At 38.9% G+C, this 12500-nt stretch overlaps 1 protein-coding gene across 2 annotated transcripts in view; it reads right to left on the bottom strand.

Annotated features, from left to right (window-relative positions):
• The window catches only part of TM9SF2 (transmembrane 9 superfamily protein member 2), a 19920-nt gene that overhangs the window by 6308 nt on the left and 1112 nt on the right, over positions 1–12500 (bottom strand). For both annotated transcript variants that reach the window (XR_006223214.2, XM_043015842.2), the window contains exons 2-8: positions 9300–9367; positions 2442–2538; positions 2108–2243; positions 1593–1714; positions 867–990; positions 316–446; positions 1–42 (exon numbers count right to left, since the gene is read on the bottom strand). The exon at positions 1–42 is cut by the window's left edge and continues 138 nt beyond it. Coding sequence is in view for 1 of the 2 variants with exons in the window: in XM_043015842.2 (XP_042871776.1) it covers positions 1–42; positions 316–446; positions 867–990; positions 1593–1714; positions 2108–2243; positions 2442–2538; positions 9300–9367 (720 nt within the window). In the remaining variant the exon portion in view is untranslated. The remainder of the gene's footprint in view (positions 43–315; positions 447–866; positions 991–1592; positions 1715–2107; positions 2244–2441; positions 2539–9299; positions 9368–12500) is intronic.

Raw genomic sequence — 12500 nt, 5'->3', positions numbered from 1 at the left:
GTAGTCCCAGCGGGAGGACCAGCGGTTGTCACCAACGGATTTCTGAGCGTGTGGAATGAAAAGAATGATGGCGAGTTGATTTATGTACGTATAAAAAAGGGAGAAAGAGTGGGTGGGGTGGAAATATAAAAGAAAAAATGACAAAGGGAAAAAGGGAAATTTAAAAAATCAAAATTAAGTAAGCACACTTGCATATTTCCTCCATTCCAATGCTTTAACTCATCATCCATTACTTGTCTTGTCGAAATATTTCACCCTTCCCATTATAAAACTCCTGCCCCTACCCCAAACTTCCAGTAAACACTCATATCTCACCGAGAAAATGACGCTGTATGTGTACTTGATTGTGACCGGTTCCTTGGAGTTCTCTGGAATGCCCATCACATCATCAGTGTTGCAGCCTGTGACGTCACTGTGCTTGATGCTCCTCGGTGTCACACGAACAGCTGTAAATGTTTAGATTGCGTTTACTGGGAATGTACAATTTGGGGACTTTATACCAATGTGAGAACTAAATATAGGCAATTACGTATTATTATGAATTTGATTTTTCCTTACGATGAATGATACTAAATGCATAACTATCATTAACCCGCACAGGACGGGTGGTACAGCATGTGTACCGCGCATTCAAAAGCCCAGTTGCCGGGCGGCACAGTATTGTGCCAGCTATTCAATTGATTTAGGCCTAATAATTCGAACGCCCCGGCATTTGGACATTCTAGGCTAGAAATCCCCCGTCGGGAATGGGTTAATGAACAATACCAGCATCTGCTTGAAAACTGAACATAATAAAGATTTCCCATTATCAAACAACGCCCCTGCCTATCACAAATACATTGTCCCCTGTTATCGTTCTCACTTACACAAGATCCTGCCTCCGTGGCCCTGGAAAGCGCTACCCCATTCCTCCTTCTCTCCACTGTGATAAGTGATGTTGAGGTCCACATGGTTGAAGATGTAATACGTGCTGGGGTCCTTGTACCTCTTCTACAAGGGGAAGAATCATCAGTAGGGCTGATTTTTGTGGATATATGTTTTTGTGCTTCATACAAACACACGCGCACATATACGCACCACATGCACAACCACACAAACGCTCAAAATATTCTAACTTAGCAGGTCTCCATCTGCTGCTGGCAAAGGTCAATCACAAGCCTCTGCCTGTGAAACGGCCCTAATTGAAAACTTTTTCATCCTAACCATCTTTTCCACATATTTTTTTTTTTTTTTTTTACCTATTGTACTGTTTACTGTTCCTAACAAAATTCCAGTAAGAAACAGAACCTTGTTTTTCTATTTACAAAAATCTCAAATTATCTTTAAAATATTTTAATCTTGATCAGCTCATAATCATATATAACAACTGAAGAACCAACAATACAAAAAGGAAAAGACAAAAGTAAAAGATTATGAGACTGCCAAAGAGCAAGGCACAGTCACTGGGGGACCCAACACAGCAGTCAGTGACTAAAACAGCGCCCCAAGAATGCAGCTCAACCTGGCCTAAGACAGCCCATCCAACTGGATTAACTGTCTGGGAAATGAAGACAAAAGAATAAAAGGAGAAAAAGAAGGAAAATCCAACTTACATCCATAACACAGGCATCCTTGGGTCTCTTCCCAGCATCAACATAACAGCCAACGGGGAATCCAGTCGCGCAGAAAACATTTCCTCCCTCCACGATATAGCACCATGTGACTGGCATGTTGTCTGGAGAGGGGGGAAGGGGGGAACAGTTAAAAGGGACATATGTTCGCCGAGAATTAGGAGTAGACGTATAAAATGTTTATGATTCCTTTCCCCGATAAAATCCCTTTTCTAACTTAACTACACACTTCAATATCTGAAATGCAAACACAGAACAATTATATGCCAGCCTAGAAATGACACAATTGCATAGGAAGAATATGTAACCAAGTCAAACGCATCTAATTCCCACACTTGACAACTTACAAAAATATTCCATAATTAGAAAATAAAAGATAAAACCAAGTCAATAATGCCAGATGGACAAAAAAAACAAAACACTTCCACCCCTCAAGATAAAGGGGTGGGAGGGGGCACTGAAATCCTCGTTCACGCATAAATTCCCCCAGGACCCACCTACGATCCAATGGTGATAATAGTTCAAGTTCATGGCCCGCTTCAACTCCTTCAAATGCCCGGAATCTTCGGACTTCTTAGGGTCGTAGGATTTTGTGCAGACAGTCTTGCAGGTCTCATTCTTCATGAACTCGATCTGTGTGTCAGAGTAAGGATTGATGATTTTCAGATTTGGAGGGAGGGTTGGAATATTGTTGGTAGCTGTTCTAACCATCAGCTTTCAATCCTTAATCAAATAAGTCTATAAACCAATACTTATTCACAGAATAGTACAAAATAATAAAGAGTATATCATATATCATATATTTTTGTCCTCTAATAACATGGTGCCTACCTCATATGGGGAGGGCTCGATCCTCTCTCCGAATACGACCTGACCCAGGTTCTCAACGATGGTGTCTTTGGTATTGTCGACCGTGCAGAAGTCGAAGCTGAAAAAAGAAAAGAGAAATTGATAAATATTCAAATATGCATAAATAAATAACTGATAGGATAAAATATGAGAAATTATTAAAAGAATGGCTTTGGTATCTTCATCTCCATCCTCTATGGTAGCTTTTCTAAACTCCTTCTTAGTGTACAGGTCTCTGCATCATATTCAGTCTGACAATTGCTCTGTAGATTTTCCACTTTCACCTTCAATGGTATCCTTGTCACCTCTCTCCATTTTTCCATCCAATTCTTATCTGGCTCCTCACTTCCAGGTCCATTCCACCTGTGCTGTCAATCAACTATTGCCCCAAGACCACCTGATTCACAGCTGCCTTCCATGCGTATCAGAGAATCTACCCTTAACCCATTCACGCCGGGGTGATTCCAGCTCGAAGAATGCCTGGGTTTTTCGAGCGCATAAGCCTAACGCCTCAGGATTCTCAGGCGCACTAGCCATGAGCCTGAGCTGTCCGCTCGTTCACCCCGAGAGCCGGCTTTGACCAAATATCGCGTCGCCGGCGTCTGACGCAAAAACTACAAAATGTGTCAGCACGTCATCCAGTGCAAATGAGTTAAACCTCCCATTCTGCCAACCTCTGCTGCTGGTCTTCCTCCAGATATGTTGTGACCATGAGATTATCTGTTTGTGGCAGCTCTCACATATATTGATTTGCATTTGGAACCCTGTCATGTGTCTTTATGAGGTCAACAAAAGCATAGTGCACTCATCTGCAGTTGTCATGCAATAAACAACATATCTACTGCTCCTCAATTCTCAAGCTTTTGTTCATAATCCTTTCCATCACTTCCTTCAGGGTTATTCAGACCTCTATAATTCCCATTCTAAAAACATCTCCTTTGCTCGTCTTGCAAACAGTACAAAATCCTGATTATCCATAAAAATCCTAATGTTACCTAGGAATTACCTCTTGTAAAGGAACCCTTCTCAATGAGAGAGCTCCTTAAGAAATGAAATTTGAAGTTCCTTTCTGTTACAACTGCGAGATTAGCTAGGTTGATTTCGATGTATTTGTACATATGGATGTCTATGCTATGTTGTATATGGGAATTACACCGTGTGTGTGGGTGCAGATGCGTCAGTGTAACCGGGCAGGTACACGAGACCCGACTCGCGAGGTAGGGGCACTGTACGTCAATGGCAGTATGCAACCTGATTGGTCGGTATACAGGGGCAAGCTCCACCCAACGCTCGCCCTGACGTCGGCACATTGTAGCGATCCCTCGCAGCTCGGGTCACTCGTGATTGGTCGAGGTCCAGTGTTGAGGAACGAGGATTCTAGGAGCTGGCACAGTGGCCAGCTAGAAAAAGGGCTATTTCTGCAAATTTTGGCCGTTGACCCAGTGACCCCCCCTAAGTGATCAGTCGTCTCCTCTCCACCATGTGACCTCGTCTTCCTCACCTTATCCTACCCTGGTAATGTTTCTTACACCTGTACTCTTTGTGATTGTGTTCCATTCGTATGTCTGTTCCTTGTAATAAACCGCATGTTTTGTTCTGGTGCTCCTTCTGTTTGACCTGGCTGTACTGATCCTCTCTCTCTTGAAAAACAAACCTGTGACATTTTCCTTTTATTTACCAATCTTTGGGTTCAGATATTGTAGTTTTCATGCAGTCTTTAATAATGAAGTAGAAGTAGAAGTAGAAGTAGAAGTAGAAGTAGAAGTAGTAAGAGTAGGAGTAGGAGTAGGAGTAGGAGTAGGAGTAGGAGTAGGAGTAGGAGTAGGAGTAGGAGTAGGAGTAGGAGTAGGAGTAGGAGTAGGAGTAGGAGTAGGAGTAGGAGTAGGAGTAGGAGAAGGAGAAGGAGAAGGAGAAGGAGAAGGAGAAGGAGAAGGAGAAGGAGAAGGAGAAGGAGAAGGAGAAGGAGAAGGAGAAGGAGAAGGAGAAGGAGAAGGAGAAGGAGAAGGAGAAGAAGGAGAAGGAGAAGAAGGAGAAGGAGAAGGAGAAGGAGAAGGAGAAGGAGAAGGAGAAGGAGAAGGAGAAGGAGAAGGAGAAGGAGAAGGAGAAGGAGAAGGAGAAGGAGAAGGAGAAGAAGGAGAAGGAGAAGGAGAAGGAGAAGGAGGAGAAGGAGAAGGAGAAGGAGAAGGAGAAGGAGAAGGAGAAGGAGAAGAAGGAGGAGCAGAAGGAGGAGAAGGATAAGGAGGAGAGGGGAGAAGGAGAAGGAGAAGGAGAAGGAGAAAGAGAAGAAGGAGAAGGAGAAGGAAAGGAGAAAGAGAAGAAGGGGGGGAGGAGGAGGAAGGAGAAGGAGAGAAGGAGGCGGAGAGGAGAGGAGGAGAAGGAGAAGGAGAAGGAGGAGGAGGAGGAGGAGGAGAAAGGAGGAGAAGAAGGAGAAGGAGAAGGAGAAGGAGAAGGAGAGAAGGAGAAGGAGACGGAGAAGAAGAAGGAGAGGAGGAGAAGGAGAAGGAGGAAGGAGAAGGAGGAGGAGAAGGAGAAGGAGAAGGAGCAGGAGCAGGAGAAGGAGGAGGAGAAGGAGAAGGAGAAGGAGAGGGGGAAGGTGAAGGAGAAGAGAAGGAGAAGGAGAGGGAGATGGAGAGGGAGAAGAGAAGGAGAAGGAGAAGGAGGAAGGAGAAGGAGAAGGAAGGAGAAGGAGAAGGAGAAGGAGAAGAAGGAGAAGGAGAAGGAGAAGGCGAGGAAGAGAAGAAGAAGAAGGCGACGGCGAAGAAGGAGAAGGAGAAGGAGAAGGAGAAGGAGAAGGAGAAGGAGATGAGTTTTTTGCCGACGACGCAAGAAGCAGGGCCGGAGAAGGAGAAGGAGAAGGAAGGAGAAGGAGAGGAGAAGACAGTAAATAACAATCCAATACGGTCCTGCAATTTAAGAACTCATAAAAAATATCTCATCTATGAGTTAAAATTAAACAAAACCGAGCTCTCCAAACACAAAACAAATAAAGAGTAACTTACAAAGGAAAAAACCAAAAAGAATTACCTGAACAAACACTTCAAGATCGTAAACTTCTGATTCTCACATTCTATGTAAGAACGACATAGAATCAGGGCGGTACCTCGGAGATGGAGTTGGGTACGAATAACCGTGTTACTAAATAGCATATAAACAATCTAACCTCTTGCCATTCAAGACTTTGATCTTGCTTTCACAAAAAATTAAAAAAAATTATTAAAAAAATATATAGAAAAACAATCATAAAGAATTAAACACCCTAACAACAATTATACATCAACCAACTATATGAAGCACTAAATCATAGTCTAATTCAGAAAAAAATGTAATGATATAAAAATATCACAAATAACAATTAAACTGTTCGAATACAAGCAATTAAAAAAAATAAGAACTGTAAACAATATAAACAAATATTAATAAACCAATTCTCACCCTCTCCAAGAATAAAAATAAAAATATATAAAGGCATAGTTATAAGGTTACTATAAAAATCTACAACATATTTCAATTGAACTAAAAAAACAAAAAAACTTACAAAGAAAGACAAATTCAAATATAAAACAAGAAAAAAATAAAACTAGTAAAAGAAGGGACGATGCAACTTCACAATAACCCAAAAAAGAAGAAGGATTTTTTTTTTTTAGGAGAAGGAGGGAAGGAGAAGGAGAAGGAGAAGGAGAAGGAGACGGAGAAGACGGAGCAGGCGAAGGAGACGGAGCCGGCGACGGGAGAGATGGAGCAGGAGAGGAGAAGGAGAAGGATGGGAGAAGGAGGAAAGAAGAAGGAGATAGGTGAAAGGAGAAGGAGAAGGAGAAGGAGAAGGAGAAGGGAAGGAGAGAAGGGAGATGGTGAAGAGAAGACAGGGGGGGAAGGGGAAGAGAAGGAGAGATGGAGAAGGAGAAGAAGGTGGAAGGAGAAGGAGAAGGAGAAGGAGAAGGAGAAGGAGAAGGAGAAGGAGAAGGAGAAGAATTCAATTTAATTAAATTCATTATATTTGTGTATAAGATTAAGTTATTATTTTTGTATTTTTTTATTTTTTTTATGTTTTTTTTTGATAATACCCAATTTTATTCCATAAATTACAATGATTATTCTTATATGAATACATACATATTTACACTTGATGAGTAAAAAGGTGTTCTTTCAATTTTGTTTTAACCCATTCACGACGGGGGCATTCCAGCCTTGCATGTCACAATGCCGGGGCTCTCGAACGCTTAGGCCTAAATCAGTTAAATAACCGACGCCATATCGCGTCCCCAGCGAACAGGCCTAATATGCGCGGTACAATGTTGTACCACCCGTCACGAGAGGGTTAATATTACAAAAGTTGATGTTTTTAATATTATCTGGTAACAAGTTCCACATTTTCGGTCCACGAATTTGTACCTGTCTTGCCCCTGTTTCTGTATTTGATCTTTTTACATATAGGGAATTTACCTGGTGTGTTTGAATGCCAGCTGTGTTCCCTACAGTTTGCAGGGGGAATAACCATGGTGGATAGAATCCATGTATCAATTTGAAGGTAAAGAGACAGGTATCATAAATGCATTTAGGATGAACTTTTAACCATTTTAATTTTTGTATATATGGGGTAATATGATCGAATTTACTGACATTACCCAGTGCAACTCTTGCAGCAAAGTTTTGTAATTTTTGTACTTTTTGAATTTGTGTTTTGTTGGTTGAACCCCATACACTTGAACAGTAGTTTATTATGCTAAGAGCTAGTGTTTGCACGACCATGATTCTAGTATCCATAGTGATTTGATTTTTTATGTGATTTAGAAATATTGATGTACCCATTACTTTCCTGTGTATGTTATCAACGTGAGTTTCAAATGTCATGTATCTGTCCAAGTGTACTCCCAAATTTTTCACTGAAATGTTTGGTTTGATAGGGTGGCCTTCAAATTCTATGGTTGTGTCGATGGGGATTTTGGCAATGTTCTGTCGACTACCTATGAATATGCATTGAGTTTTATGGGGTTTTAATTTAAGACCATTACTTTCAAAGTATATTTTAGCTTGTGTAAGAGTGTTTTGAGTATTTCTTATTAATGTATTTGAGTTTTATGGGGATTTAATTTAAGACCATTACTTTCAAAGTATATTTTAGCTTGTGTAAGAGTGTTTTGAGTATTTCTTATTAATGTATTTAAGTTATTTACTGAGTCACTATGGAGAAACTGTGAATCATCGGTGTACTGCACTAGCAGGCAGTTATGAGCAATGGTTGATAAGTCATTTATGAAGACTGTAAATAGGATTGGGCCTAAAATAGATCCTTGTGGAACACCAAAACATATTGGTTGTTTCGAAGGAGAAGGAGAAGGAGAAGAAGGAGAAGAAGGAGAAGAAGGAGAAGGAGAAGAAGTAGTAGAAGTAGTAGAAGTGGAAGAGGAAGTAGTAGACGTAGAAATTGTAGAAGTAGTAGCAGTAGTGGTAGTTGTAGTAGCAGTAGTAGTGGCAGTCATAGTAATAGTCATAGCAGTAGTAGCAGTTGTATTGTAATAGAAGTAATGGTAGTAATAGCATTACTAATAGTCAGTAATCATATCAGTAGTAGTAGTAATGTAGTAGTAGCAGTAGCAGTAGTAGTAGCAGTAGCAGTAGTAGTAGGAGTAGCAGGAGTAGTAGTAGGAGTAGCAGGAGTAGTAGTAGTAGTAGTAGTAGTAGTAGTAGTAGTAGTAGTAGTAGTAGTAGTAGGAGGAGTAGTAGTAGTAGTAGTAGTAGTAGTAGTAGTAGGAGTAGTAGGAGTAGGAGTAGTAGTAGTAGCAGTAGTAGTAGTAGTAGTAGTAGTAGTAGTAGTAGTAGTAGTAGGAGTAGGAGTAGGAGTAGTAGGAGTAGGAGTAGGAGTAGTAGTAGTAGTAGTAGTAGTAGTAGTAGTAGTAGTAGTAGTAGTAGTAGTAGTAGTAGGAGTAGTAGTAGTAGGAGTAGTAGTAGTAGTAGGAGTAGGAGTAGTAGTAGTAGGAGTAGGAGTAGGAGTAGGAGTAGGAGTAGTAGGAGTAGGAGTAGTAGGAGTAGGAGTAGTAGGAGTAGTAGGAGTAGTAGTAGTAGTAGGAGTAGTAGTAGTAGTAGTAGTAGTAGTAGTAGGAGTAGGAGTAGGAGTAGTAGGAGTAGGAGTAGGAGTAACAAATAGTAAGAGTAACAGATACTAAGAAGAAGAGTAATACATAGTAATAGTAAGAAACAGTAATAGTAGTACATAGTAATAGTAATAGTAATAGTAATAGTAATAGTAGTAGTAATAGTAATAGCAATAGCAATAGCAAGCAATAGCAATGGTGATGGTCACAGTAATGATAATGATAGTAATAATATTATCGCTATCAAAATTTATAATAACATTCTTAATATCAATAGTAGCATTATCGGTATTAATACCAATTACATTAACTTCATCAAAAGCAACATTAATATTACAATGTTAATCTGAATATCAAGAACAACAAATAAAACAATAATCATAATAAATAATAATCAGCCAGACTTCATCTTTAGAGATACTTCTGTCCCAGACACATCAAATATGAGGTACCAGAAGGCAGAGGGGGATGTCACCCAAAAGACGGTAAATCTTATGTTCAGCTACCTATACCGCACAATGGTTCTGAGGTACTAAGCACGTATTCTTACTCATTTTACTTGTATAGCCTAGCAGATTTTGAATGTCAGAAAAGAGAAAATTCATGCTGGTTGACAAAGCAATATATATAAATCACAAATCCCTTCATTTCAAAGCAAAGCAAAAACAAAGCAATGAAAAAAGAAAATAAATAAATAAAAATATAAAAAGGCACAGGCCCATACAGAACAAGAACACCACTCTATACTTACTGGTCATACTCGTAGGGGATGACGGACTCTTCGGAATTTAGCCGATTCACGAACAAAGGAATGTGAGACTGGAAAGAACAGAAAAAACATGATTACTAAGCCATACTGACACTGTTCTGTATGATATGATGAATTCCCCTCACTGAATCAGAAAGGGTCTTACCTACTGACAGTATAATAAAAGTGTCTTTGTTTACGTATATGAACAGCAATTACAGTAACAAGTCCTTGATTCCTTAATTTATCTTATCTCCCCTTTTCTTCTTCTTTCCACTTTTTCCTCTTTATTTCCTTATTCCTTTTATTCTTTAAACACCAAACTTCACTCACAGGCTAAAATGTTTCATTTAATTCAAGAGCATTTATGCATCACCCTGAGAATATCAAATAAAAAAAAAATACTGCATTAATTACATTTGGTGCTGTCTTGAGTTACCTAATCATGATATGAAAATGAAGATGAATCCATAAGGAAATGCATGTTTTACTTGAAGGAAATAGTCTGACAGCTACACTACCAACCCAGGTAAATACTAAATAAAATTACTGTATTTTATCTGTTAACGAGAGACAGATCTTAACTAAACTATCTTACTCAGTGAAAGGCTCTGAAATATGGCCATTCATATCCATTCAACAATTAAACTGACAATCAGGAAATGTTCAGAAACACAAGCAAAAATTTCCAAGGTCAATACCTCCCTTAAACTTTCTTTTTCCTATTCTTTTCCTAATCATCCAACCATCCTTTGGCTATATACTGACGTGAGTATGTCCTCATGTGTTTCGTTTACATTATTCATGAATATTAATCCCTCTAACAAGATAAATCGTGACTACAGTGGTATTACTACGAACACTAAGGTTGCATGAGCTATAGATACCAAAATCCATACCACTCAACCAACAGCACATGGAAAATCAATATTATGGATATTCAGTAAAATCACTCAAGCATATTCCCAATACTGCTGTTACCTTCCACACAATTATCTTAGGAAATCATTAAATTTATATGAGTAAATAAAATGAATATATAAATGAATCAATGAATGCATAAAATTGCAGAACATGCTTATGTTGTCCACTAGGTAAGTAAATATAGCTGGCCCTTGGAGTTCACGAGCTCAACATTCGCAAAGGTGAGCATTCATAACCTTCAGGACGTTGGCACACCTTAGGAGTTCAGTATCATATAATAAATAACAATTAAGATGGAATAAAATAGTAGTCTATCCAATTTTGGATATATACAGCACTAAGTAACACAGGTATAAAAAACTGTATTGAATGTAGGCCTTCTTCTCCTGCCCTCTCTTGGATGCTAGTAGTTGCAAGCGAAAGTTTCTGTGTGGCAATGACACTGTCAATGTCACTCTTGTTTCAGTTTTTTTGTTTTTGTTTTTTAATTTAAATCCTCTAGAAGTTAATTTTGGTCTTCAACAAGATACCATGATCATAGCCTAGTGTAAGAGTCACTGGAGATACTTGGCAGTAATAAATGTGCAAAATCCTTTTCCCATTGCTTTGTTAGGACAACTAGCCCTAGTTAGCAGTATTATATGTTTATACATAAACATATAATTTGCACACTTTCATAAGTTTACAATAGTTATGCTGTATTTGATGTACAACCAGTTATGATGTGCACTTTTTGCGATTAACAATTTATTCTATTGAGTCAACCACATCAAATGGCTTTAAGAACAAGGCCACTTCTATAATCTAATTAGATTAGCCTAATAGTACTTGCACAGCATATATTAACAATATATTTAACATTCAAAAGGTGAAGAGCCACCTCTATGTGAACAAGATCAATCAATATATTATCAAATAAACGAGAAAACTTGACCAAATAAATAACTATTAACCAAATAAAAAATTATATAGCAAAAACAATTGATAAAATAAAGGAAATCATAGGTATTATAAATCAGTCATCAGTCTCCACTCACTCTCCACTAAAAAATGTATATATCTTCAGCTGGATCCACCCCAAGTAACTGTACTCACAACTTGACAGAACGGTAACATTACTATCACTTTTTTGTGGGCTCATAAACTGAATGATTAATGGTAAGTTCATCAGGAAATGACTTGCAGTTGAAAAGAAATATCCATTTAAAAATTCTGAGGTAAATGTTTAGCAGCCACTTACACATCCAGCACTGGCCTTGCAATGATTGGCATGGTGTCCAGCAAGGTGTCCTCCACATAACACATTCACTGGCAAAATAGAGCTTGTAGACATCTCTGGCAATTTACGGTCAAATAAGGAACCAGGTCACACTTTATCGTGCTAGGATATATGTGGCAAAGGTTAGCCGGTCTTTGCCATACTTTCAGTTGTGAAAGTTACGAGGCCCTTCGTCACAGATAGCAGCAAGCTAAAGTTGATTTGGATTGCACATAGCCAATGCAATTACTAAAAACAGTCCCACCTGTGAGCCATTACTGGACTCTTCTAATCATTTACTAAGTCTGATTATCAAAATTTTTCAGGAAAATGGAATTAACAGAGAAGTCAATCTCTGTCAAATACAGCATATTACTTCATCACAAAATAAAAGATGGGTATGATTTGAAAGCCTTTTTAACCCATTCCCGACGGGGGATTTCTAGCCTAGAATGTCCAAATGCCGGGGCGTTCGAATTATTAGGCCTAAATCAATTGAATAGCTGGCACAATACTGTGCCGCCCGGCAACTGGGCTTTTGAATGCGCGGTACACATGCTGTACCACCCGTCCTGTGTGGGTTAATGCAAAAATGATAAATAGTTCCTTTTTTGTTGTAAGATTTGTAAGGAAAAGGTTTAGCGTCTCATTTATCAGCTGTCATGTGAATGCATGTACTAATTGCCTAGATAAATACTTAACTAGCTGTGTGCAATCTCTAAAGTAATTGGTTCACTTGTTACAAGCAGTCTCCAAATCCATCAGTTTGGTTGTATTCTTAACATCTTGTATCTGGTGATGTCTATTTGGCATCACTACACTAAACCAAACACTCCCTTTCTCTAAATCTGTCATGTCAGAGAGCTCACAAGCTTCATGGGCAACCTCCCACGTTAAGCTACAGTACTGGCTTAGAGATACAGGACATATAATATTATAGATATAGTATTTTTAGTCCATAAATACCAGATACTACAAAAATATTGGCAATACTATTGACATAGTATTAAGCCTCCACACCT

This window comes from Penaeus japonicus, unplaced genomic scaffold (genome assembly GCF_977035675.1).
Source record: "Penaeus japonicus unplaced genomic scaffold, GWHDUDI00000001_assembly GWHDUDI00000006, whole genome shotgun sequence".
Classification (NCBI taxonomy): domain Eukaryota; kingdom Metazoa; phylum Arthropoda; class Malacostraca; order Decapoda; family Penaeidae; genus Penaeus; species Penaeus japonicus.
Note: the sequence above shows the minus strand (reverse complement) of the source record. Positions and strands in the feature narration are given on the sequence as shown.